The 27718-nt window shown below is 40.6% G+C and overlaps 1 protein-coding gene across 6 annotated transcripts in view; it reads left to right on the plus strand.

Moving 5' to 3' along the window:
* Positions 1–772: 772 nt before the first annotated feature.
* DENND1B (DENN domain containing 1B) overlaps positions 773–27718 on the plus strand; it is a gene marked incomplete at its 3' end in the record, with an annotated part of 254407 nt that continues 227461 nt past the window's right edge. For all 6 annotated transcript variants that reach the window (XM_082394433.1, XM_082394435.1, XM_082394436.1 and 3 more), the window contains exons 1-2: positions 773–923; positions 2918–2982. In XM_082394433.1, coding sequence (XP_082250559.1) covers positions 907–923; positions 2918–2982 — 82 coding nt within the window. In that variant the 5' untranslated portion in view covers positions 773–906. The remainder of the gene's footprint in view (positions 924–2917; positions 2983–27718) is intronic.

Here is a 27718-nt window from a genome sequence, read left to right on the forward strand (position 1 = left end):
CTGCTCCCACGTACGCCCGGGCTCTGAACACGGCAGCTCTCTGCGCGAGCCCCTCTGCCCTCGGGCCGCCGTCCAGCCCTGAGCCCCCGGCTGCCCTTTCACGAGGCCTGTCCCTTCGTGGGTGTGTCCCAGGTGAGTGCTTGGCCATGCGGCGGCCCGAGGTGGGGGAGGTCTGTGTCCCCGACGTGCAGGCAAGTGGAGCACTGTTATTTGGCTGCTTGGCAGGGCTCTTGAGCAGGTGCACGTCCTAACCTTCCCGACTCCAGAGGGGGCGGCTCTGGATTCGGAGGTAACCAGGCCCAGCTGGAGCTGAGCGGCACCTGGAGCTCCGTCCGGGTTTGCAGCCTGAAAGCAACGAAACGCCCCAGCCTACGAAGGGTCGAGCAAACACGGGCAATTGGTGCTCCGGGCGCACGCGGGGTGGGGCACAGGGCGAGTCCAGGTGCTTTGTCAGGTTCTTTGCTTTCTGGGGGGCTGCAGTCCTGACGCCCCGAGCCTGGACCGGCCGCGGGGAGGCAGCCGGCCGGTCCGGCGCTCAGGACGTGGGGCACTTGCGATCTGGCCGCACAGCGGCCGGCGGGTCCCAGGGCAGGGCCCCTGCGCGGGCCCCCCCCGACGCCCGCCCACGGCCCGGCCCCCACCCCCACCCCCCCTGCGGGGGCCGGCGGGGCGCGCGGCCCAGGTGAGGCGGTCCGGCTGCGGCCCCGCCCGCCGACTTCCTGGTTCGCGGAAGGTGCAGGCTGCGCGAGGCCGGCGCGAGGGGGCGGCGGGGGCGGCGGCCGCGCGGTCACCCGGGCGTGGGGGCGGGGCGGGCGCAGCTCCACCGCCGGGCCGCGGCCGCCGGGGCTCTGAGCGGCCGTTCCCGCGGCGGCCGGCGGGGCGGGGCGGCCCCCGCGACATGCAGCCATGGACTGCAGGACCAAGTGAGTGCGGGCGGCGGGCGGCGGCCCCTCCTCGGTCCCCCGACCCCGGGCCCCAGGACCCCTGGGTCCCCGGACGGCCTAGGCCGCGGAGCCTGCGGGCGGCGGGGGCGCGCGGCCCGGCGCGGAGGCCTGGGCGCCGGCGCGGCCGCTGCGGGTCCTGGGCCGCGGGTCGGACGTGACAGCCGGGCGCCCGCGCCGCGCCGGGCCGCGCGGTGCGGGTGTGAGGTGTCCTCCAGGCGCGGTCCCAGGTCCTTCTTTTTACGCCTCTTCTTAGGACCTGAAAGGTGCCCGCGTGTGCGGGGATACGGCCGCTGGTCCCTGCCAGAGGGTCTCGGGGGCTGGGTGGGCGGTGGTGGTGTTTTGATGTGTTGGCCCCGGTACCCACCAGGGGAGGCTTTTCTTCAGGAGACGAATTAGGCAGAAAGCTATTTGTGTTAAGTGTGGTGATTTTCTTTTGGGTACCTTAGAGGCATGAGTTTTTAATTTTGCTACGGAAACTTAGTTTGCAAAGAATTCCATCTTTCTTCTCTTCCCCGCCCCTCTTAACCCTCCCTTCCTCCGAGTTTAAAATCGTGAATATCGTGTATATTTCTTTTAGCGTGGAAGGCCTTTAAAATTTCCCAGTGTAATGGACTCGATATTTACTATTTACACTTGAGAGATCCTAAAGGCTATTACGAAAATAGGAAAATTGTGTGATTTAGAATTGTTTTCTTAAGTGTTTGATATCTTGCGGGGGTGGATTGCTATAGGTGCATGGCTTAAAAAGTGTACCTTTTGACCTGAACCGGATTAGGAGGGAGGGTCACCTGATTGAGGGTCCAGATTGGTTATTCCCATTGAAGCAAGTGAATCGTGGGAGGGCTGAGGAAACTTCTATTTGCAAATAAATTTATATGGGTTATCGCTTCCTATGTTTCTAGATTCTTGTAATAAATTTAAAAAAAATAGTGTTTATTTAGAAGCCAAAGCTGTCATTAGTTTCTTGAAGGAAGTGCATATTAAAAACAGCCAATGCACACAAAGACAGTAAGGTCTCCTTGGCAGGAATAACTGAAATATATTAACACTTTGATCACATGGACTTTGTGGTATCAGACTTTGTTTGACCTTTTATCTTCTGGCAGAAAGAGATTAAAACAGAACTAAGTTTTAAAAAAAAAACCAGAACTATGTTTTTAAAAAAGATGTCTCAATAGGTTTCAATTTGCTTTTTGAAATAAAGTAGAGACTATGTTGAATGTATGAGCAGTTAGTGAAGATGCGGATAACTTTTGAATGAAGCAAAACCTCACTGTTCTTAATGGTAAACTCTATATATTGAGACAGATGTCCAATTTCCCCAAAGATAATTGACATAAAATAAGGCTTTTTTTGGTTGGCCTTGGAGGCTATGTGTAGTTTGGTACTTTAAACATGCTTATGTGCTGTAATTATTATATCTCAAGAAAAGTATATGCGAAGTATTGCATTTAAGGAACATTATGAATGTCTCATGGTGCTCTAGAACATGGCAGGTGGAACCAGGTGTTCATTTACACCTGTATTGCAAGTCCTTTGAAGAAAGCTGGAGAACCTGCTGTCAAGCTCTGCTGGCGGGGAAAGGTAGAGACACTTAGGAACGTACTGGCTTTCCGGTTTTGATTCAATAAGATAAAGACAATGCTTTATATTTATACAGCACTTAATACTTTATAAAGTACTTCCATTTGTATTATTTGATTTGTAATCCTCACCATTATTCTTTGAAGCGAACAAGGTACTTTATAGGTAAGAAAACAGGCTCAGAGGTTAAATGTTTTGCCCCAAGACTCCAGACTCCTAAGCCTCAGGGTTCTTAAGTTGCTGAACTAGGAAAACACTTTACTTCTTCAACGTTGTGGTCATATAGTTATATGGAACATACTGAGACAAGAACGAGATTAATTTTTAGAGTTAAGAAAATATAAACTTTGTTATAGGAAATAAAAATAACAAAGTTATTTTTCTTTTAGGGAAAATCCAGAAAGAACCTTTGACTTGGTATTGAAAGTGAAATGTCATGCCTCTGAAGATGAAGGTATGTGTGTTTGCTAATTCAAAACAAGCGCTAATGTTGTAGATGACCAGAATGTGGTGGCATCAGGATAATGCTGAATTAAATGTGTATTCTGTGTCTCCTGTCTCAGGTTCTGGTAATAAAATAGGTGCTAAGTCTTTGCCATGAGGTGGTAGCAATCCAGAATGTTATCTGTGCAGCTTAAATTTCAGGTGTATGTAAAGGCCATGTAACTTACAACTTAACTTTACCATTGGTTGATGAGGTTATTGCTAGTTTTGGTGGAAGGGCATGCCTTTTCATTTTTCATTTGCTTTTGAAAATTCAGCTCCATTTTTAAATGCTAGCGAAAAATTTCTTGCCTGTACAAATGGGAGCCCCACCAGTTCCCTTCTAATGTTTCCCAAATGCAGAATGTGGACTGAGTACCCCCTCCATGGGGTTCACTCCAGGAGCCTAGGACTTTCAGGGGGAGGTAAACAATCATGGGACATTACTTGGAAGGGTTTCAGCTGTCAGTTCTATATAATTTCCTGAAAAGACAAGAACACTTTAGGATCATGAATTTTTGTCAGTTTTCCCCCTACTTTTGTCCTATGTATGTATGTGTGTGTGTGTGTGTGTGTGTGTTGGGTGGTGGAAAAGAGTAAGGGACGTCTTTTCCTGCTCATTTCCTTCGTATTGTGACCTCGTGCGATATGCTTTCATGGATATCTCCAGTGTATGATTTCACTGCCAGTGTACTTAGACCCCAGACAGCTTGATGATTCAGTGTGGAATTTTTGTCCAGACTAGTTGTCGACTCTCAAGGCTTGGTGGAAAGTCTCTCGACACTCTTAGCTCCTGAAACCGGCCAGCAGTTTTATGCTCCTAAGCAATTTGGAGCTGCACACCTTAAAATAGAGGAACCTAACCCAGCTGTGGTGAAGTGGGCCTGGCTAATTTTAGGTAGGAAGTCAGACACCTTCCTGGCTCCACCAGCCCTGCCTGCTGCACTTAGGCCCGTGTGAGTTGCAGCTGTGGTTAGGTTTTTCCCCAGGCGGGGACTGATCCTAGGTTGTATGTGAGCTTTCTCCGATTAAAAAGATAATCTTTTGTTGTCCTATATGTATTAACATTGGTCTGTTTACGTTCTTTCCAGGCCCAAGTAAGTTCTCTTTGAAGACTCCAATGGATACGTTATTATTTTTTTTTTAGCTCCAATTAAATCTGTTCTTATAGTATATTTGATATGAATAAATCTTCACAGTACCTACCATAACATCAGCTAAGGTGTGTGGAGTAATGCTGACCTGATGTGTTTGTAAAACAGGCTAAATTCCTTTGGCAAACATGGTTTCTCTGTAATTTTAAATGCGTGCTAATGTTATCTTGATGAAAGCATGGACCTACCTTATGGAACACCCGATCTGTGCATGTGTGAGAGGGATTCGGACTTTCCATGCAGACTCCTGAGTGGTTTACCCCTTACTTCCGCCCTCTGCCTTTTTCCATTTTTCAGGAACTGGTCATTTCAGTTGGTGTCTTTTACTTCTGCCCTTCTTTTATTATCTTCTTGCTTTTTTGCTGTTGTTATTGTTAAATTGCTACTCATCAGAAACATCTTCATTTGTATTTTAACCATTTATCCAGCATGATGAAGTTGGAAATATAATAAATGGTTAAAATAAGCACTTTGGCTTCTCTGTAGATTGCAATTAATCCATTCTACCCATGTATTCCATTAAAATGGCTCATTGGCAGCAAATTCAAAAGATTTTTTAAAAAGCTAAATTCAACTATGTAAAAAGCATTAGCAACTGTTCTTTTTTGATTGTGACTTAAATTTATGAATATAACTAACATTTTAGGGCCTAACAAGTTATACTTTTTGTGCTCTAAAAAGTGATGCTACTTTATAACTAGAATTTTATGTCAAATTGAGAGTTCGATGTTTCTAAATTTTTTTATGTTAGTTTTCTACTGTATTGATAAATTTTGAAGGGCAAAATGTCCAGAAATTATTAAAATAAGTTATTGGAATGTTCTTATTTAACTGTCAATGAAACCTATTTATCTAGTGAGTCTCATATACATATCAGTTTGTTTAAAGTAGGATACTTTTTTTTGGCTAACATTTACATGAACATGGATTATATTCTTATGCAGTAATGGACCTATAAAACAAAATGTGTAGATTAGGATGTTTTAGGGTACAAATATAAAACCAATTTAAATAATAAGGAAACTTGATATTTCATGTGAGAGGAAGTCTAGAAGTAGGTCACCAGAGACATAGGTTCTTTCTGCATCTGGGCTCTGCCATCCACAGCAACGGTGTCACTGGGAGGCTTAGGTTCCTTGTGGTGATAGAATGGCTGTCAGATAAGTTGGAGCTCTGCTTTCTTGTTTGTAACTCTGGGGATGACAGACGTTGGCTTTTCATGGTGCTCTCTTTAGCGCCAGAAAGTTTCTTTCCCCAAATCCCCCAGAACATTGGGTCCCAGTGGCCCAGGTTGGCCTGGGCCTGACCAGTCCTAAAATAGTCATTGGAGGGGTGAGTGGCAAGACTGTCATGATTGATTTACTAGACAGCTAGCAGGGAATAGAAGTTGGGAAATCGATTAAAATGCTCTTGGCCTTTCTCAGAACACTGGTTTATTTTTTGAATGAATTGTTTATTTCTCAGAATATTGGTGTATTTTTTTGATGACTGTCTGTTTGATCCAATAGAGAATATGATGCTCAGGGTAAACTTGGTTTATGCTAAGACTGGTCATGTTACATTAAGATATTTGGCATGTTTCTTGTTTACGTATTAATAGAGAAGTTTTAACTTATTTATCCCAAATAATTTACATCATAAACATCTTCAGAGACAGACTGTCATTAACTGAGTTTCAGTTAGCGGTTGGAAATGGCATTATATTGTTGTTGTTTTTTTTTAAATTTAATTTATTTATTTATTTATTTTTGGCTGTGTTGGGTCTTCGTTTCTGTGCGAGGGCTTTCTCTAGTTGTGGCGAGCGGGGGCCACTCTTCATCGCGGTGCGCGGGCCTCTCACTGTCGCGGCCTCTCTTGTTGCGGAGCACAGGCTCCAGACGCGCAGGCTCAGTAGTTGTGGCTCATGGGCCTAGTTGCTCCGCGGCATGTGGGATCCTCCCAGACCAGGGCTCGAACCCGTGTCCCCTGCATTGGCAGGCGGATTCTCAACCACTGCGCCGCCAGGGAAGCCCAATATATTGATTGTTTTTGAAAAGGCCACATTTTAGAGCACAAGTGAAGCGCCCCACAGATTTAAACATTGCTGTGAGTGGGGTTGGTGGTGTTTCCTACCGCGTCCCCTTTGTGTCAGTGGAAGGGGTTCTGGTGGTGTCCGACATGCTGGCTGGGGCGTCTTCTCGTGGATGTTTTCCTGGCAGGACAACTTCTCTGGTAGCTTCTGCTCCGACTCCCCGAGAGTGAGGTGCCAACATTTAGGTCTTAACGCTCTTCCTGTTGGATTTCCAAACTGATTGCTGGCGTCCCTTTTCTTCTCTTTGCTGTCTTTCTTCTTCCCAGCCATCAGGGAAGTTCCGCCAGCAGGGTGGCCGCCCTTCTTCGATTCTAATAACAGAACTTATTGTAACCGGGCTGCCCCTGCTTTCCCCAGCGTGATTCAGGGAAGTGAAAGGTAACCCTTGCTCAACAGAAGATGGGAGATGCCGCCTCTTGGGGTTTTCCTTCCAGGCAGTGGCCTTGGCGCCCCGCTTTCTCTTTCGTATTGTTGTCAGTGCACCCCCAGCAACAGGAGGGCAGTAACGCCTACTTGTGTAGCGCTTCGTGCCACACACAGTTCTGGGTACTTTACAAAAATGCTGAGGTAGGAAATGAAGAAACTGAAGCACAGAGAAATGAAGAAAACTTGCCCAAAGTAGTCTGGCACCAGAGTCTGTATTTTAACCTATTGCCTTTTAATAGATTTGATATATGCATGTATATTTTAAATCTGCTGCCTCTGTTGCCTCTCAGTGTGCAGCAACTTTGCATCAGGAAATACTAGAGTATCAAATGTATGCGGTTCAGGTATTGTTTTTAAAACAGGAATACAGTGTCTTCCTGGAAATTAATGAATGAAGTATAATTCCACATAAAATAACTACTGAGCTTTTTCCTTGTAGTGTTGATGCTGGCACGACTCTTTTTAGGATTTCCATCTCCGTATTTAGAGACTCTTTGATCTGACAGTTTTACTTATTAGTAGTGTTCAACACATCTTTTAGCAAGTCTTGTCTTCTTTATCCCTTTCTCTTTAGCTAGAATAATTTCTCTTAGGAACAAATCCCTCCTTGCTGCCGACTTTCCACTTTTATCAGCATGTCCAGCCCAGTATCAGATTATCCATCCTTCTGATCTCTAGCTTATGTGAACACTTTAACTGCCTCTTTTTTCTTAAATCAGAACCTTAGGCCAAAGAATCCTGCCTTAGTTTGTGTCCCCCATGCCCTGCAAATGAAAGCTATTTCTAGACTCACTTTTGCATTTGATGAGTTTTCGTCTGTAGGGATACTGTTTACACAGATTCACAGCATTTTGCTTCTTCCTGTGTTTTAGCACTTACTGTGTTCTTCTAGATATGTCTAGTATAGTAATATAGAGACATGTAGATACAGCAGATATAGCAGATATAGTGTCTGCTTGCCCTGCTTCAAGGAAGCTCTTCAAGGACCGGGCCACGACATAGTAACTGTATGTATCCTTAAGGAACAGTTTAGCACAGTGTCTGGCGTGTTTAGTGAATAGTTACAGACTGAATAACAGGAATTGGACCGAGCCTAGTGCCTGACCATTGGTCGAATGAGTTCACAGAGGCTACCCTTGTGGACGTGATCCTTAGTGTGTGCTGGTGGACAGTAGCAGGGACATTAGCGACCTGTGACTGTCTGTGCCTTGGGCGGGGCTGTTTGGGGTTCCTGTGCTCAACCCCCGCTCCCCCATTCAGGACCCACCTCTGCTCAGCTCCCTCCTCACATCACAGGATTTACTGGGACACGTGCTGTGTTCGTGCGTTTGTGGAGGCTGCCCTAAGTAAAGCCCATTGACACCCCTCCACACATGCCAAAACCCCAAGAAAACCTTAACAATTGGAAGGTAGAACTCTGATGAGTCACACATATGATAAAAGGGTCTATAGGAGGCTTTACAAATTGCCCAAAGTGGAAAAAACTCTGTGAGTAAAATGCGGTTACCCTGCTTTTGCTCTCGCTTTGTGTTCGTTAAGGAACTCTGAGTCCCTCTCAACCCACGTGCTCTAGGATAAATTAGAGTGATCTTGAGTGAAAGTTTCAACTTTATATCCTACATTGTAGAAGAAAGCAAAACTTATTTTCTCATAGTTGCTAACCAGGGGCAAAGTTTAATGTGGTTCTTGAGGAGCATATCTTTGAGATGCACCATTTTCGTTTTACGTCGAAAGTATTGAGAACGGCTGTACTTTTCCATTTGGCTCTGAGCATTACCTCCTTCACGCAGCTGCCTGCAGGGTTAAAAAGCGAGTCACATTTCAGGGTTCAATATTTGTTGATTGTTACTTTGATAGGGACGCTGCAGAATTTATATTTTGTTAGTTTGATTGTGACTTGTCTCATTAGGTGCTTTTATTTCTTCACGTGTTCTTTAATTTCGCTGCTTTCATCCAAGGCGCCCTCTTGATGTTCAAGGTGAGTGATCCCCGCCGTTGCACGTGGAGGCGAGGCGGTTGCTTGTGGCGCGGTGCTCTCAGGCTGCTGTGTGGCCACTGCTATGTTGCCCCGGTGCCAGGAGTGTGTTCAGGTTTTTCTTGGAACTTCCTTGTTTTCTTGACTTTCAAGGTGATATGTTTCTGGTATACTTTAGGTAATATTCTCTCACTTGGAGAGAATATTGAGATTATGGTCAAATAATATCCCTCTTTCTTTTCCTCCAAATTGTACTTTTCTGTTTGCAAGTTAGAGGACAATAATTTACCTTTTAAAATATACAGTTTCACAGTGCATATACAGTATTAGCAGTAGACATTTTTGGAGTACTTTAAACAAGCAGCCATGGAATTATTTTAGATGACAATGAAAATCAAAGGGATTAAGTGTGAAATATGTTGTCAGTCAATTCCAAAAGAATCCTTCTTCTGTAGAGATAGGTTTTAATATTTAACATTCAAAAACTCCTCCCACTTTCAAACTCTTGGGCTTAATGCTAAAGGGATATTATGGAAACTAGGAGAGTTTTGTTTTTAATTTTTTTTTTTTTTCGGGCTAGAAAGCATTCAAGACAGCTTTAATAAACTCCTGAGATGCTGTGATGGTCTTACACTGGTTAGGTTAAATGCCCCCCCCCCCCCCCCCCCCCCCCCCCCCCCCCCCGCTATTTTGGGCACAGCTAGACTCTTAGTTTACATAAATTAAGGATGTTAATTTATTCCAGGTGGTGGTTTGATTTTTATCTATGGAAAAGGGTGTGTTGTTTTGCATTTCTGTGGTAGGTCAGTCCTCAGGCCTGGTTGGGGAACTTGCCAGAGATGCTCCTGAATTGATCTTCTAGAGGCGTTTAGGAGGTTAGTACCGCCTGGGGTCTGCAGAGAGAACAGTAGAATTGTAGAACTGGAAGTTTCCTTAGAGAGCACCCGGTATACCCATTAGAGGGGCACCGCGTCGACACGTTTTCTGACTCCTGGAGTCCCTCTGGTCCCACCACGCAGGTGCGTTGTCATCATGCCGCCTGGTGACCGCACAGAGACCCGGGCGGAGCATCACACAGGCCTGCCCCCACCCCACGTACCTGGCTTTAAAATTACCCCTCTGCTCACCACTCTTCAAACCACAATTTATTCAAGTAGGTGGTGTTGCTTAATGTATTTATCTGATTAAAGTAATTCACAGTGAGGCGTGAACAACTGGTAGACAGCCCTCAGGGGAGCATTTTAATTTTAAAGAAAGCCTTGTACGCTTGAATTAATTAGAAAGATGCAACTTGCTATAGTGGAAAGATCTCTGAACTGAGGATCAAGTGCAGCTCTGTCAGTTACTGGTTAGGTTACTCATTTTCCCCCATTTATATTGATACTCTGTTGGTAATTTGTGGTTAACAGCTTTAATATGCGTGTAAGTATATTTAGAGTATTTGTTCAGTGAATTTCGTTAAGACTTTCTTTTTTTTTTTTGGTTTATAAGTTCTCAGTTAATGAAATAAAGTTATAGCATCATGGTTACAGAGCCTTATTTACCAATTCATTTTCTCTGATTAGGCTTCCAGTTAGATGTATTACAGAAACAGAAATAAAAGCTATGTATCTAATTTATACAATGTGTTAGTAAATGTGCCAAGACCCTACAATTCCTATTTATCTTCACTACAACCATGTGAAGTGGGGACTGTTATCATTTTCATAAAGATGAGGAAATGGAATCTCAGAAAGGTTAAATAATGTTGCCAAGTCACACAGCTGTAAGAGGTAGGACTGTGGTTTGAATCTGTTTTTCTGATTCTAGAACCATTATGCCGTGCTGCCTTTAAAATAATCATCTTTTTCTAACAGCAATGACTTTTTTTTGCAGCAATTTTAGAAGACCATCCTTTTAGACAATCCCTAATTCTAGGTTTGACCAGAGTTGTTGTGATATTATATGAAAATTTTTAACAAACATCAGTCAAAAGACGAAAATGGGAAGAAAAGTATAAAGGAAATATTCAGTCCCCTTTCATTCATTCAGTGAGTGTTTCTGAGTGGCAGTTATGTGTCAGACACAGATGCAAAGCAGTTGAGAAGGTGACATTCTCGGAGAGAGTGTGTCAGTTCCAAATCAGTGACTGTAATCGTGTTGCAAGGGCTGTGGTCGGGCTCGCCCAGTGCCCAGCACCGAGTGTGAAAAGGGCACCTCACTCCGCTCTGTGGGGGTCACGGGGGCCATGGTGGGGGGGTCCTGACAGGGTGGAGGGAGAGACAGATGTCTTGTCAGCTCTCAGCTGGGCACCAGGCAGTTATCTCTTTCCAAAGTTAGTTTGTTGTACTTCGTATTCAGAATCTTGTGTGAGTAATTAAGAGTAAAGAATATATTGTTTTTGGTGTAAATATTTCGAACTGAGGAAGATGATTAAGAAGCACTCTCTCTGCTACAGTGTGATCTGCCTTGGCAGGGGATTGTTGGGTTTACTCAGAACCCAAAATATCTGTTCAGTGAGTATTTGCTCAATTGTTGAAGCACTATTTTTAAGGTACTGAGATGACTTTTAAGGAACAGGAATGAAAATTATGAAGGGTGTTGAGAGGTATTGCTATTAAAATCTTCTCTTCTTTAAAAATATAACAACTTTATCAAACAGGTGAAATTTGTGAAAGTGAAGCTACAGAAGTAAAAGATATAAAAAGAAGTTGCTGAGTAATAATCCTTTTGGTATTTGCCTCATGGCAGTTACATCGTATATGGAACTTGATCTTTACCGTCCTGACTATGTGAACACTGGATTTTAGGTTTCTGAGGACAGGCGTCTCTTTGGATCTCTTGTAGATTTTTGGAAGGTGGCGTCTCTATGGGTGATGCTCAATAGTGAGTTAAGTTATACTCTGTTATTAAGGTGAAGTTAGTAAAAGGTTGTGCTGTATTTCCAACACCTATTTTAGATTTCTTAAATCTTTTAAAAAACTTTAATGTGTAGAACTTTGAAAGACTATAGATTTTTATTACCACAAGCAATAGGTGCTTTATTTAATTTTTTTTTTTTTTTTTTTTTTTTGGTGGAGCTGTTGATAAACCACAAACTCTGTAACTTGGTAGGCAGAACTGGTAAAGATCAGATAGAGCCTTTTCCTCTTTCAGTTCCGTCTTATTTATCATTTGAATCTGAAAATAAAGCATAGAACTATCAGTTTAGTACATCTGATGGTCTTCTGCAAATGTGTAAGCGTCCAGAAATTAGTCATTTCACAAATAATTTTGTCTTGGTTTGGTAGCAGAGATGCACCGGCATAAAGATGTGTTGAGCGTTCACATTTATCATTAATGAAAATTAAGCAGTCCTTTAAAATTTTGTCACCTGAGTAATTGTAAAATTTAGACTTCTTATTAATTCTGATAAAATATTATTTGAAACAGCATGAATTTGTGCAGAAAACATTGGTTGAAATGAAACACAAATAAGTTCAGAAGTATGTTAATGTCCTCAAGGTCTGCACATTAAAAATACATGGAAGTGGTTCAGGAAGGATTCTTAAGTGGCTTTTTTTTTTTTGAGATTCCAGTGTATTTTGGATATGATATTTGGAAAAGGAAGTCATGTAATATTTGGGGAATTCTTTTTCAAGGTCTTGGTCATTGTTAGTCTTTTATATAAATTAAAATGGTATTTTGTATTTAATAATTATAAGCAATTAATGAGTTTACTTTTAGAAAATACTGCTTTATCTCCTTTTATTTTGTTCTTATTACCTCAGAGGACATGAGAACTAAGTTTTGGAGTTGTTGTTTTGCTGTGCAACGTGTGATTTTGGTGATGAATATCTGCAGAATAATCATTGTGATAGTAAGGGGCAACACAGTTTCATCAAGATTATGTGTCGGTTGTGTTTACTGTGTACCGGTTTTGACATGGTACAAAAGACATAGTAAGCTAAGAATTCTTATGTACAAAAATACTAGTTTCCAAGTTTTCAATGGTTACTGTTGTGTTTGTTCATAACAGTGTTTACTCTAAAAAGTGGAAATATTAAAATGGAATATGACTTACAAGCCAGAATTTTAATTTGTAAATATTTATTTCATTCTTAGCTCGATAGTTGAAGACATAAATGAATCTCCAGTATAACGCTTTTCATGTGGCATTGTTCTGCATTTGGTTTTTGAGACTGATGTAGCTGTCTGGAATTCTTTATGTAGCCACTATAAGATCCATTTGCTTATAGTTTACGCAATTTGGGAATTCATATAATCTCTTGGTAATTTTTTGACTCATTTCCCTTAGGTATTATCCAGATAGGCAATGACCATTTTGTTTATAGATGGGTATGGAAAGAAGAGTGGAGATGCCCCTCATATCAAGTTTTCTACCTTAAACCTTGTATCATATACCACTGCTTTCTTCCTTGTGTTTCATTCAAATGGTGGCCAGAGTATTGACAGTGAGGTCACTGAACACTTCAGAATTGCCAAGCCATCACAGTAGGACTGAGTTATATTTACCATGGTTTACAGCTTATATATTTTCATGGTATTGTAGTTCTTTGAAAATGTATGATCTGTATTACGTTTAATATGTATGACAGATTTAACACACATAATTTATATTTACTTAACATAATTTTATATTTGACTAGAATTCACCTTTCTTAGATATGGCTGAATTTAATTTGTTCATAACACAAAAATTATTTATGCATTGTTATTAAGGGACTTATCGATTCATATTCTGAGTCACAGCTCTTAATTTAAAAGCTAGGCTTGAGGAGAGTGGACAGTGGGTGCTTTTGCTTGGCTTATGGGTTGGAGGAGGTGAGTAAGCTGGAGCTCAGTGGTCCCTGAGAGATGTCTTCTTCCCGTACAGAGGTTTACGGCCCATAGGGGCAGGGGTGCTGAATCTTCTACAACCAAAGGGAAGGCCAGAGGCCCTGTTTCTGCTTCTGGGATCTGTAACCAGTAACTTGGCCCCCTGAGGCCTGCGAGCTGTTTGCACACCTCACGCCATGGAGGTGTTAAATTCTGGAATTTGTATTTGCCTTGTTTCGCTTTTACTTCTTGGTGTATGCCTTGTTTATTCTTTCATTCCTTAGACATTTAATATTCTTATATTCCTTTGGACTGTTTTAACTTTAATTCTTTAGTTTGTAATTTTAATTGTACTTTGCTTTTGTTATTTTATATTCTTTTATTCAGTTTGGTTTTTTTAAAATAAGTTTATTTATTTATTTATTTATGGCTGTGTTGGGTCTTCGTTTCTGTGCGAGGGCTTTCTCCAGTTGTGGCAAGCGGGGGCCACTCTTCATCGCGGTGCGCGGGCCTCTCACTATCGTGGCCTCTCTTGTTGCGGAGCACAGGCTCCAGACGCGCAGGCTCAGTAGTTGTGGCTCACGGGCCTAGTCGCTCCGCGGCATGTGGGATCTTCCCAGACCAGGGCTCGAACCTGTGTCCCCTGCATTGGCAGGCAGATTCTCAACCACTGTGCCACCAGGGAAGCCCTTTTATTCAGTTTTAAAAAAGGTTTTATTCCTCTTATTGTTTAACAAATCATTTAACGAAATACTTTCTTTTGTTTGAAAAAGGTTTGTTCTTACTTGTTCTGATACAGAGTGCCCTTTGGACATTTTTTCTTTTTCTAACGAAGAGACAAGGAAAGCTAGTAGAGGAGAGTGAATATTATTATTATATTTCCTTAACCTGATTATTTATTTCCTTTCTTTGGATGAAAAATAAAAATAATATAATATAGCATAAGGTTTTCTTTTTTCTCCCAGCTTTATTGGGATATAATGGGCATACAGCACTGGGTAAGTTTAAGGTGCCCAGCATAATGATATGACTTACATACATCATGAAATGATTATCACACCAAGTTTAGTGACCATTCATCATCTCATACAGGCACAAAATTAAAGATAGAAAAGAATGTTTTTCCCTTGTGATGAAGACTCTTAGGATTTACTCTCCTACCAACTTGGTAACATACAGCAGTGTTGTTTGTATTTTTCATGTGGTTCATTACATCCCTCATACTTATTTATCTTAAAACTGGAAGTTTGTGCCTTCTGACCACCTTCATCCAATTCTCCTTCCCCTACTCCCTGCCTCTGGTGACCACAAATCTGATCTCTTTTTCTATGAGTTTGTTTTTGAAATATAATTGACCTACCACACTATGTTCGTTTCTGTTACACAGCATAGTGATTTGGTATTTATATACATTTCAAAACGATCACCAGGTTAAGTCTAGTTACAATATGTCACCTACAAAGGTATTACATAGTTCTTGACTATGTTCCCCACACTGTACATTTCATCCCCATGACTCATTTATTTTGTAACTGGAAGTTTGCACCTCTTCATCTCCCTCCCCTAATCACCTATTTCTTACCACCCCCGTCTCCTTCAACTACCTTTTGTTCTCTGTATCTGTAACTCTTTTTCTGTCTTGTTATGTTTGTTCATTTGTTTTGTTTTTTAGGTTCCACCTATAAGTGAAATCATACAGTACTTGTCTTTCTCTGTCTGACTTATTTCACTTAGCATAATACCGTGTAGGTCTATTCATGTTGTCACAAATGACAAGATATTATTCTTTTTTTATGGCTAAGTAAATATTCCATGGTATGCATGTATATATACATATATATATACACACACACACACACACACACACACACACACACACACACACACACCACATTCCTCTGTTGATGGACACTTGGGTTGCTTCCATATCATGGCTATTGTAAATAATGCTGCAATGAATATAGGGGTGCATATATCTTTTCTAATTAGTGTTTTTGTTTTCTTCGGGTAAATACCCAGAAGTGGAATTGCTGGATCATATGGTAGTTCTAGTTTTAATTTTTTGAGGCGCCTCCATACTGTTTTTCATAGTGGCTGCACCAATGTACATTCCCACCAGTAGTGCAGGAGGGGAGGGTGAATATTATGAAAGGTAATTGTTGTGGAAACTCTCAGAGCAGACACACTCTACATAAAACTGATGCTTACCCTTTGATTGAATATGAATAGGTAGTTAAATCTGTGTTTCAAGGTGAACAGGAGTAAATGGGTCTGATGACATGATTTTCTAAAAACCTTAAGTTTGGAATCCTCTTATGAATAAAACAGAATGTCTTACCTCACAGACGTCATGGTGGAGTAGAAAGATACTGGACTAAGGGTAGAAACATGGCTTTTGGTCCTGGCTTTGCTACTTATTAGTTGTGTGACTTGGTAGAGTTGTTTATCTTCCTTTAATTTCACTTTTCACAGTTATAAAAAGTTTGCACTGCATATCTCAAGAATTGCTATGAGAGTCAGATACAATATGGCATGAAAGTGCTTTGTAAACGGCTGTAAATCACTATGTAGATGGAAACTTTTATTTGGTTTCTGTATCATGGTCGTAAAGTCTTTGAAAAAAGGCGTGATCGCTTCAACAGAAGTCAGGTGTCAGTGATGAACTTCCCTCCTATTTTGATGTGTGTGATCAACTTGGAAGAAAAGAATGAGAAAGGAAGGTGGTAAGGAAACCTCCCAGGCCCCCATTTAGTATTGCGGAAGGGTCAGACACTAGGAGGATGGAAGATGCCAGTGTATTTTGGGCTGATGAGTTAGTTTCACTTTGAAAAGGAACGTTTGGCAGAGAATACAGATTTGTAGTACTGAGTCTGACCGTACTCATTGAAAGGCTCTGTGGCATCTAGAGGGACTAAGCAGACCTTGGAAATCACAATGTGACTTTTCTTTACACTCTTCCACATTTTTCCCATGCACTAACTTAAACAGGGAAGTGGGGATTCCATATATGTGTAAAATTTCAAACTTTGAAGAGTTAATATTGACAAGCTGGAAGGTTATCAGAATGGGAAAAAACTAAGGGCCCACGTCTCTGAAGGAATGATAATGAGGTGAGAGTAAGGGTAACATTATGTAACTGTAGGGTTCTCAAAGGACGTGTCATCAGGTGGAGGTGTGGTGCAGTTGGTTACGAGTTCTGTGTAAACTGATGCGAAGCATTGCAGTGTGTGAGTGGTTAAAGACTATAGCAAATTCAGGGCCGTCCCGGTAATGCCATCACTCTTACTTATTTGCATTCCCGTATAACTTTCTGGAATGCGTGCTAAAGGAATCCTATAGCTGTGGTGAGCATTAGAAGTTGTATGCAAAGCACGGGCTAGCTTATCAATGCTACAGAATAGAATAAGCCACTGATTGGATAAATAACTAATGATTAAAAGTTACTCCAGTGTTAATTACTTGAAAAACCTGTTTAGGCTTTGACAAAAATCTGGACTATGTGCCTAAGAGTGGGTTGTGGTTATGAACATCGTCTTTTATATGAGTGATAATGGATAAAATTTGAGAACCATTGTGTTAAGATTTAAGTCCAGCAATTAACCTTGAAGCAGAATTGTTATATCATTGATATCAATCTCTTTTTATAGGCGTTTTTATAAAGTTTGTGAAGTTTACATTTTTTCAAACAAATTTAAGAGCATTCTGTATATTCCTGAGTTCTCAATAGCAGTGTTCTCAGCCGTATTCATGTCATGACACATAGAAGATGACAGTATTTGTATGGACATCTGGGCAGATGGACTTTATCAGTGGTCAGGAGGTATTTGGCCTGGGGCTCCCCGGGTTGAGGGGATCATTTTATTCTCACTCTTCTTTTAGCCATGAGATGGACACGCGGGAATGTTCTCTTTATGGTTTCTTTGGTGAGAGGAGAATCTGCTCTTTTATTCACTGCTTTTGTTCACTGCTGTTTGATGCTAGCTAGTATGGCAGGACTCTAAAGTTAGATTGGATTTAGAAGAACTTGGTTGGAGTTCTAACTTTGTAGTGTGACTCTTAATGTCTCTGAGCCTCAGTTTCTTTGTCTTTTTTTTTTTTAATTAAATTAAATTTATTTATTTTTATTTTTGGCTGCATTGGGTCTTCATTGCTGCGTGCGGGCTTTCTCTACTCGCTGCGAGCAGGGGCTACTCTTCCTTGCGGTACGCGGACTTCTCATTGCGGTGGCTTCTCTTTGTTGTGGAGCACGGCTTTAGGCACGTGGGCTTCAGTAGTTGTGACACTCGGGCTCAGTAATTGTGGCTCGCAGGCTCTAGAGCACAGGCTCGGTAGTTGTGGTGCACGGGCTTAGTTGCTCTGCGGCATGTGGGATCTTCCCGGACCAGGGCTCAAACCCGTGTCCCCTTCATTGGCAGGCGATAATTAACCACTACGCCACCAGGGAAGTCCCTCTTTCTCTTTAAAATGACAACAATAACAACCTTCCTCTTTCCACCATAAAGCTGTGATGGCCAATAGAGATAATAAAATATTACATATGAATATGCTTTAAACAATAGTTATTTTTATTGTAATTTAAGCAAAGTGTAGGTACATGCCTTTCATAACTCGGAAGAAGTAATACTTAGATGCTTTTGTTTGATATGTATATTGTGTGTGTGTGTGTGTGTGTGTGTGTGTGTGTATATATATATATATATATATATATACACATATTTAATATATAATGACATAGTGTCCATCTGTGAGGGCTGCTGACTCCAAAGGTAGGAGGGTGAATTGCAAGATTTCACAATGACTGTGATAACGTAAGGATTAATGAGGGATGTATGCGTTTCTTTGCATTTCAGGCTAAGGCCTAGCATACACTTTTGATAATAATTCTAATTATGGCTTCTGATAAACATTATAAACAACTTTCATATTCATCTATTTTAATGAATTTTTTTTTTTTATAGTTTTAAATTTTTATTTATTTATTTATTTATTTATTTATTCATTTATGGCTGTGTTGGGTCTTCGTTTCTGTGCGAGGGCTTTCTCTAGTTGCGGCAAGCGGGGGCCACTCTTCATCGTGGTGCGCGGGCCTCTCACTATCGCGGCCTCTCTTGTTGCGGAGCACAGGCTCCAGACGCGCAGGCTCAGTAGTTGTGGCTCATGGGCCTAGTTGCTCCGCGGCATGTGGGATCTTCCCAGACCAGGGCTCGAACCCGTGTCCCCTGCATTGGCAGACAGATTCTCAACCACTGCGCCACCAGGGAAGCCCTGAATTTTTTAAAAACTTATTTATTTTATTTATTTTTTTATTTTTGTCTGTGTTGTGCGTTCGTTGCTGTGCGTGGGCTTTCTCTAGTTGCGGCAAGCGGGGGCTACTCTTTGTTGCGGTGCGTGGGCTTCTCATGGCGGTGGCTTCTCTCGTTGCGGAGCACGGGCTCTAGGCGCACGGGCTTCAGTAGTTGTGGCTCGCGGGCTCTAGAGCGCAGGCTCAGTAGTTGTGGCGCACGGGCTTAGTTGCTCCACAGCATGTGGGATCTTGCCGGACCAGGGCTCGAACCTGTGTCCCCTGCATTGGCAGGCGGATTCTTAACCACTGCGCCACCAGGGAAGCCCTTAATGAATTTTTTAAAATAAAAAGGATAATGAATAAAATTCAGTATTCATCACCCACACTTACTGATAGTCTGGATATTCATACCACTTTTTTCCTAAATAATAAAGCTAAGCTAGATGTCTAATGGCATTATTCTAATTCCTGGAAAAACACCTGGGAATAAATAGCCTCTGGCCTTGCAGACTGAGACCACAAAGTAGTGGGTGAATATGTTAGTTTTGTCCGTCACAATTGACTAATCAAAGTGTTCTCCTCCATCATGTTAGATTCTGTGTTTAGGATAACTCTTGGCACTTTTATTGAAGAACTAGCCTGGTACCATTGAAGAAATCAGGTCTGTTTTATCACACGTCTGTAACGCTCTCTGGAACCAGAGGGCGCCTCCTGCTGGCTGGAGCAGGGCTGCTCTTTTGAGCGTGTGACCAGTGTGTGGGCGGTCTTGTCCAGCCAAGGAGCTGTCAGCCTCTGTTGTTAACTGCATTTTTTTCAAACTAGGGCCTGCAAATTCTCATGGTTAAGAGACCCTGATCTCCAGAATAAGCTGTACCTTTAAGCCTAATGTTCTAGATCCTCCGTGACCTGGGCTCAGATGACCATTTTAGACTTGACATTCCTGTTTCACATCACTCACCACTCAAACAAATCTTAGGTGATGCTGAGATACACTTCCTTTCTGTCTAGAGTTCTCTTTCCTTCCACTTCTATATACAGTCTCCCTCAGTATCCTCGGGGGATTGGTTCCAGGACCTGTCGGGGATACCAAACTTCAAGGATGCTCAAGTCCATGGTTGGCCCTCCGTATCCGCGGATTCCACATCCACAGATATGGAGGGCCAGCTGTATATTCATTGAAAAAATCCGCGTGTAAGTGGACCAGTGCAGTTCACACGTGTGTTGTTCAAGGGTCAACTGTAGTCTGCTTGTACCCATTCTTAAAGCTCAGCCATGGTGATCGTGTCAGTCATGTCTAAATGCACGTTAGTGTATTAAACCTAGCATCAGGTTACACATTTGTTTTAATGGCAATTCTCTAAAATTTATATTTGTTTTAATGGCAATCATTTAAAAAGGTTTTTTTTTAAGGTAACAGTCTTTTATATGAGAAAAAATAAACACAAATGATAAAAAAATTTTTTATTACCATCATATAAAAGCGAATACAAAAAAGAGTCTCTCCCCACATCAAATCCAAAGTGCCTTAGCACCCCTTCGTAGAGAAGACATAGTTTTGGCCATTTCTTGTACATCCTTTCAGAAAATTTCAGTGCACTTGCCAGCATATTTATATAAATGTTCTCTTGGACACATATGGATGCATTCCATGCAAACTTATCCGTTTGCTTTATTTAGTTTACTTTGCAGATTCTTCTACTTCTTCACACAGGGCTCGGGCTAATTGCTGTGTAGAGGGGTAACTCGGTGACTCTACTGTGATCTGCTTACCCTTTACAATTTCTTCCCTGAGATTTTCTGGGCATAAGATAGTTTTTCCACCTCTAAGTTAATTTTGTTGCAAGTGATGTGTTCAGATTCTTGAAGGCTTTTATTTTCACTTTTTCCTCATTTGTTATTAATGCCATCAATTCTGTAAAGTGGAAATATTTAAGCTTCCTTTGATGAATAAAAAATTTCACTTTCCTCTTATTTAATTTCTTTTCACCATGATATAAAGAACTTTACTCCCTAAAATTACACTTTGAAAATATTATTCTTTTATTAATAGTATTAGTTTATTATAAAATGTGGAAAATCTTGGCTCAAAAATCCATTTGCATCTTCTACTGTCTTTGTGACTTTGGGCAAATTACTTATCCATTTTTTATGTCTCTCTTTCCTCATTTATAATAAATGAATCCATTTTGCATTATCACATGAGAAAATACATGTGGAAAAATGACAAATGTAAAATTTTGTACGAATGTTATAAGAAATTAAAATCAACTTACCATCTAATATATAAGATTTTTCTCAACATCTATCCAGAAGAAACCCAAAATAATATTTGTCATCAAATATTTTCATTGTCAAATTGTATGCGGTTATTTATTTTCTACCTTAATGGCCAATACAACTCTAAATGCTTCTCCTCTTCTTTTCTCATGTACTTTGGGAAGTCAGTTGGTAAGATGGTTTGTATTACACTGTGTTTAACTTTTTAATAATGCCTGTTCTCTCTGCATTTGTGAACACAACTTGTTTTATTGAGAGAACCATTGTTGAATCCCTCAAGTAAGATAAGGGAAAAAGCATGTCTTCTGTCCTGAAGAGGCATGAGACTGTTGATTCTGTTTAGAGTTCTCAATGTTCTATTTGCTTTTCATGTCTCTCCTTGCTTTGCCTTTTTGGCTGTTTTCCTTCATTCGTTTATTGTCCTTGCCTTACCTTTTCTACCTGGCCTCGTGCCATCTCTCGGTGCCCTTTCCTCCCTCTGTTGGGCAGTGGAGGCTGTGTTGTAGAGATCACATCTTCTCTCTCTCTGTTCCAGCCAACTTCGCACTCCGTGCCATTTCACTTTCCCGGAACCTGTCTTTAACAACCAGCTAGTTAGTTTCCCAAACATTCAGAGTATTCTGTTAAACTTTTAATCTCTGTGACACAATCTGTCTGTTCATGGCTTGTTTGTCCATCTATCCATTTATCCATCTGAGTGTATAAAACGTCATTCCTGTTGCTAAAAGGAATGCAGAGATGATACTGGCTGCAGTCATCAAGGAATTTATAGTTTAGTGAGAGAGAACATATATCGGGTTTATTGAATTTGTTAGATTTTGGACTCTTTCCAAACCCCATCTGTAACTGCTACTGTCAGTAGAAGATTGAATGCTTGAGAAGCCAATAATTACAACTGGATATGATAAAGTTTTAATTCTTTTTTTAGTTTATGGAAGTGCCTATGTTAATATCCTCTCTGCATGGGATCACTTCTGATTTGAAGATTCATTTATTAATAAGGAGGCTATGAGGAAGAGCTATTCTGAATCAGTCAGTGAGAAGTACTGGATCACAACTGGTCTTTGGTTTGTCTAAGCATTATTTTAAAATTTTAATTTATTTTTTTTTTTTTTACAATTTTTGGGAAGCTCTCCAGGCAGGCTGTTAAAAAAAAATTACCCCTTCGACCTTTTTCCCTTGTTTAATTAATGCTTGGGTGACCTCTGTGTCAGGCAGATAGAGACAGCCATTATTTCCTGATGGCTTCCTTTTCCTCTCAGTTTTGGCAGTGTTTCAACAGGAATCCAGCATTGACCAGGTGGTGTACTGAATGACAACTTATTTAATGGTTAGCATTTTATTTCCAGTGAAGTAATATCTGGTAACTAAATAATTCCAGTTGCCTGGCCCAGTCATCACCAGAAGCAGGAGGAACTCTTCTCCATTCCCATGGTCTGTGTTGTAGCATCAAGTTGCTGCTGACACACCTCAGACACAGGTGTGATGACGACTCAACCTCTCTCTTATTCCTGGGCTATAATTACGTTCTTCTACCCCTTGCCATGTGTGTCTCAGTTCTCGTAATTGGGTTTAAGTTTGTGTTGGTACTCCAGTTCCTTCTTTGAGTAAATGGTAAGTTTTTCCAAAACAAGAAATAATGTCACAGGTACTTCTGAATTCCATAGGCTTAGCATAGCGCTCTGTGTTCAGTAGGCATTTAAATGAATGTATACTAGTCAGTGATGAAAATGCTTACTTATATTTTACAGAGTAGCTGTAAGTTCCTTTGATGGCTGGTGCCAGGTATCACATTCATCTTACTCATTAGAAGTATAAAAGATACTTTTATAGGGAACTCATATTTCAAATACTTTAGGTCTTAACATATGGTGGATAAAGTTCAAATTTTTATTCTCTATTTGGCCATGTTATAACTACTTCTCATTTTGTCTTTGAGGCAGTCTAATCAACAGTCAACTTTTTTTTTTGTTTTTTTTGTTTTTTAAATAATTCTTTATTTTATTTATTTTATTTTTGGCTGTGTTGAGTCTTCGTTTCTGTGCGAGGGCTTTCTCCAGTTGCGGCGAGCGGGGGCCACTCTTCATCGCGATGCGCGGGCCTCTCACTATCGCGGCCTCTCTCTATCGCGGCCTCTCTTGTTGTGGAGCACAGGCTCCAGAAGCGCAGGCTCAGTAGTTGTGGCTCACGGGCCTAGTTGCTCCGCAGCATATGGGATCTTCCCAGACCAGGGCTCGAACCTGTGTCCCTTGCATTGGCAGGCAGATTCTCAACCACTGCGCCACCAGGGAAGCCCAACAGTCAACTTTTTAAAATGGAAATTTGTTAGTTTAAGTTCATTTTCTTTTCTCAGTATATATCTATATCTATATATCTATTTATTCACATATTTCCCCTTACTAATTTTCTTCCCATTTTAAAAATTCTGTTTTTTTCTTTCCTTTCATTGTTTTGGTGTCCTGAACCAGTATATTTTTTCTGCTTTGCAGTATACTGCAACTGCTAATATTCATTAGTTGGAACGTATTGTAGAAAGTATTTTCCACAGCAACTACTCGTTTGATCCTCTGTCAGTCTTGTCCTAGGATGGCAGTGGCTGGGCCACACAGATGGTCGGCGGACTTGAACCATGACTTTAACCCTGAAATCTCTTTCAGTCCACCTTGATCTTATATCAGAAAAGTAGAGTAAATTGAGGCACTTGCCCCAAAGTACAGAATCAAGTGAATGATTTCTTTAGGTAGAATGAACTTTGTCTTTGCTAGGATAAATTGGAAGTTAGAGTAGCTAAATTGTCTATGTGTATTTGTGACTATAAATGCCCTTATGTTTTGAGAAAAGAGATCCAGGCTTATTGTAAAAAATTCAAATAAAAGAAGAAAATAATAGAGAGAAGAGACTAAAAATCACTAAATCTTATCACCCAGAGAATATCATGATTAAAATTTTGTTGAACAATCCGTTCCACATCTCTGTATAATGTGTAGTGAATATGTGTGCATTAATATTATGTACCTGTTCATAAACTGGCTCCTCTGTCCAGAGTGTCCTGTAATCTGACCTTTACCAAGGGACGGTTTATCGTGAACATCTTCCTGTGTCAGAAAATAGCAGTCTCCTTCATCGGATTTAATAGCTGCCTAGAATGCCATTATATGGGCCTGCTGGGCATACATCTTATTGCACTTCTATTATTACCTACTTCGAATAAATACATTCTTAGAGGTGTCATGGTTGGACTTTTGATATGTATTGGCAAATTATCATACAAAAAGATACATATCATCACCAGTGCAGGAGAGCGTTTGAGTACAACAGTTCTCGACAATACTAGGTATTACTCTTTTTAAAATATTAATATATTTTATGTGACTCAGCATATTCACAACATCATCGTTACAATATGCAGTCAACATTACAACATTACTGAAATAATTTACACTATTTTTTCCAACTTAGTCTACGTATATTTTTGAAAAATACAGTGTTTTTAAGCGCGCTTTTAGGTTCATAGCAAAATTGAGTGGAACGTACGGTCCCCAAACCCCCCTCCAGCCTCCCCCATTATCAGCATCCCCCCACCAGAGTGGTTCACTTGCTACAACTGATAAACTTACACTGATACATCACAGTCACCCCAAGTCCATAGTTTACGTTCGGGTTCATGTTGTACATTCTGTGGGTTTCGACAAACGTGTACTGACATGTATCTGCCATTATAGTATCATACAGAGTGCTTCCCTGCCCTAAAATCCGTGTACTCTGCCTATTCATCCTTTCTTCTCCCCTGACCTCTGGCAACCAGTGATCTTTTTATTGTCTCCACAGTTTTGCTTTTCCAGAGATATCTTCCCTCTTAAATTTTTGAAAACATTTTTACCTGTTTTACTTTAATTTACATTTCTTTTGATTGATTAGAAAAGTTAGCATTATTTCATGCTGGCATTATTATTTGTTTGATACATTTTCCATTTTTGTCTTTTGCACATTTGATCAATAAAGGCTTTATTTTATCTATATCCACCAATTATTTATCAAATATTGATTTTTTCCAATGTAACATTTATATTTTAATCTTGTTTATGATCTTTATTCAGAAGTTAAAAAAATTTTTTCTAGTCAGATTAGTCTTTTTTTATGGTTTCTGTTTTTTGGATCTTTGCCAAGGAGCTGCTGAACCCAAGGAAGAAATCAGGAGGAGCAAGTGCTTTGAATATATTTCTGATATAGGTCAGCTTTATTACAGTTATATTTGTATTAGTGTACATAGAAATTAAAGTTAAATGAGTTACACTGATATTATTTCCTTAAATGTTTGGTAAGAATTCACCAGTGAAGCTGCTTGCTTCTGGAGTTTTTTATGTAGGAAGGATTTTAATTATGGTTTCAGTTTCTTTATCACACAAATGGCTATTCAGATTTTTTGTTTCTTCTTGTGTTAGTTTTGGTAATTTACATCATTTAAGGAATTTCCCTGTTTCATCTAATTGTAAAATGTATTTGCACAAACCTGTTCATAAGATTTCTCATTATCTTTTTAATTTCTGTGAGATCTGTAATGATAAGCCCTTGTTTTCATCCAATATTGGTAACTTGAGCGATCTCCCTTGTTTTTCTTGATCATTACAGCTCTGGGGGTTTACCAGTTTCACTGATATTTTCAGAGAACCAGTTTAGGGTTTTGTTCATTTCTCCACTATTTGTTCACTTTCTGTTTCACTGATGTCTGCTCTTTATTATTTTCTTCCTTCTTATCTTGCATTTAACTTCTTGCTGCCACTGCTGCTTTTGCTGCTTCCTCTTCTCCTCCTCCTTCTTCCCCTCCCCCTCCCCTTCCCCTCCTCCCCCCCTCCTCTCCTCCTCCTCCTCCTTTTGGTTTTTTATTGTTTATTGCCTTGTTTTTTGCTTTTGCTTTTATAAAAATTGAAGTATAGTCGATGTTCAATATTATTTGAGTTACAGGTGTCTTCTAGCTTCTTAATGTGGAAAATTAGAGCATTGATTTTTAAACCTTTTTTTCGAATAGAATCATAAATGTATAAATTTACCTTTCAGCATTGTTTCAGCCGTATCCCACAAATTTTGACATGTTATGTTTTCATTATGTAGTTGAAAATATTTTCTAATTTCCCTTCTTATTTCTTTCTTGGTCCATGGGTTATTTAGAAATGTAGTGCTTAATTTCTAAATACTTGGGATTCCGTCTTGTTATTGCCTTTTAAAAAAATTTAGCACATTTAATAATCATTGTTTTTCTCCCCAGCTACACTGTAAATTCATTCAGGACGGACTTTAGACTTCATTATATTGCTGTTGCTCTGTGTATCACTTTTGAATGATTTTTAAATGAAATCCCAGCCCCATCTTCGAGTAACACTGAAACAACCTTGTCTATTCTGTCCAGTTTTGTGTGTCACACACCTCAAGGCCATTGTGGTGTAGCCACTGGCCCTTGCACTTGGGAGTCAGTTTTGACTTCCAGGCCGAATTCTGTAATTTAGGCTGGGCTCCTTTATAAAACTAGGAAAATCCTGTCACCACAGGTTTGTGGTGAGACCAAATGAGACGCCCGTGTAAGGACTGTCACAATCCCTGGTGTGTTGTGCACCCCCAGTAGAGGCTGGGTGAGTTGAGTAACTGAGGTACCGCTTTCAGACAGCACCTGGATGTGGAAGGTGGGCTGGGGTTCCTTGCTCTCGCACCAGTGCTCTGCGGTCCCAGCCGCACTTAGGGGTACCGGCTGGTGCTACCCGGTCTGTTCCCCCCGCCCCCCCCCCACCCGAGCCCTGTGGCCCATCCAAGCCCAGATGCTGGTGAGCACAGCGCCATGGCTGGTGCCCAAGGACAGACCCCACTGACTTATGATGCAGTTTAATTTAGGTGAGAGAACATACTCTGTATATGACTTCGATACTCGAAAATGTAGGTTTGTTTTATGGCCCATAATGTGTTCTGTCCTGGTCAGTATTCAATATGTGCTTAAACACAGTATACATTGTGCAGTTGTTGGATGTATTGCTGTATAAATGCCAATTAGGTAAAGTTGTTGATACTGTTTTTCAAATCGTTTATATCCTTACTGATTTTGGGGTCTATTTCTTTCAGCTACTGGGAGAGAAGTGTTAACATCTCCAACTTTAATTATGTGCTTGTTGATTTTCCCCTTCCAGTTTGGGCAATTTTTGCCTCATGTATTTTGAAGCTCTGTTATGAGATGCATACACATTTTTGATTATGTCTTCCTTATGAACTAACCCTCTTAATGTATGGAATTTCTTTCTTAGTATCTGGTAATGCTTTTTGTCTTTAAGTTTACTAAGCTGCTCTGCCTTTCTCATGATTAGTGTTTGCATGAAATTCCTTTTCCATTCTTTTTTCTAAGCTGTATTTAAAATATGTAGATTTGGCTTTTCCTTTTTCTATCCAGTCTCACAATTGCTGCCTTTAATTCAAGTGTTTAGTACATTTACATTCAGTGTAATTATTGGTATGTTTGGGTTTAAATCTACTGTCTTGTTATTTGTTTTCTAGTTGTACTATAAGGTTTTAAAAAAAATTTGTTTCCTTTTTTTTCTACCTATCTTCTTCTATATCAGTGGATTTTAGAAAGTATTTTATACCTTTCTCTTCTGTTGGCTTTGTTTTTAGTGGCTCTAAGGATTACATTATACATTATTCAATTATCACAGTCTACCATAAATTAAAATTATAAGAACCTTCCAA

Source organism: Balaenoptera borealis (assembly GCF_965194805.1).
Source record: "Balaenoptera borealis genome assembly, chromosome: 1".
In the NCBI taxonomy this organism is placed as follows: Eukaryota; Metazoa; Chordata; class Mammalia; order Artiodactyla; family Balaenopteridae; genus Balaenoptera; species Balaenoptera borealis.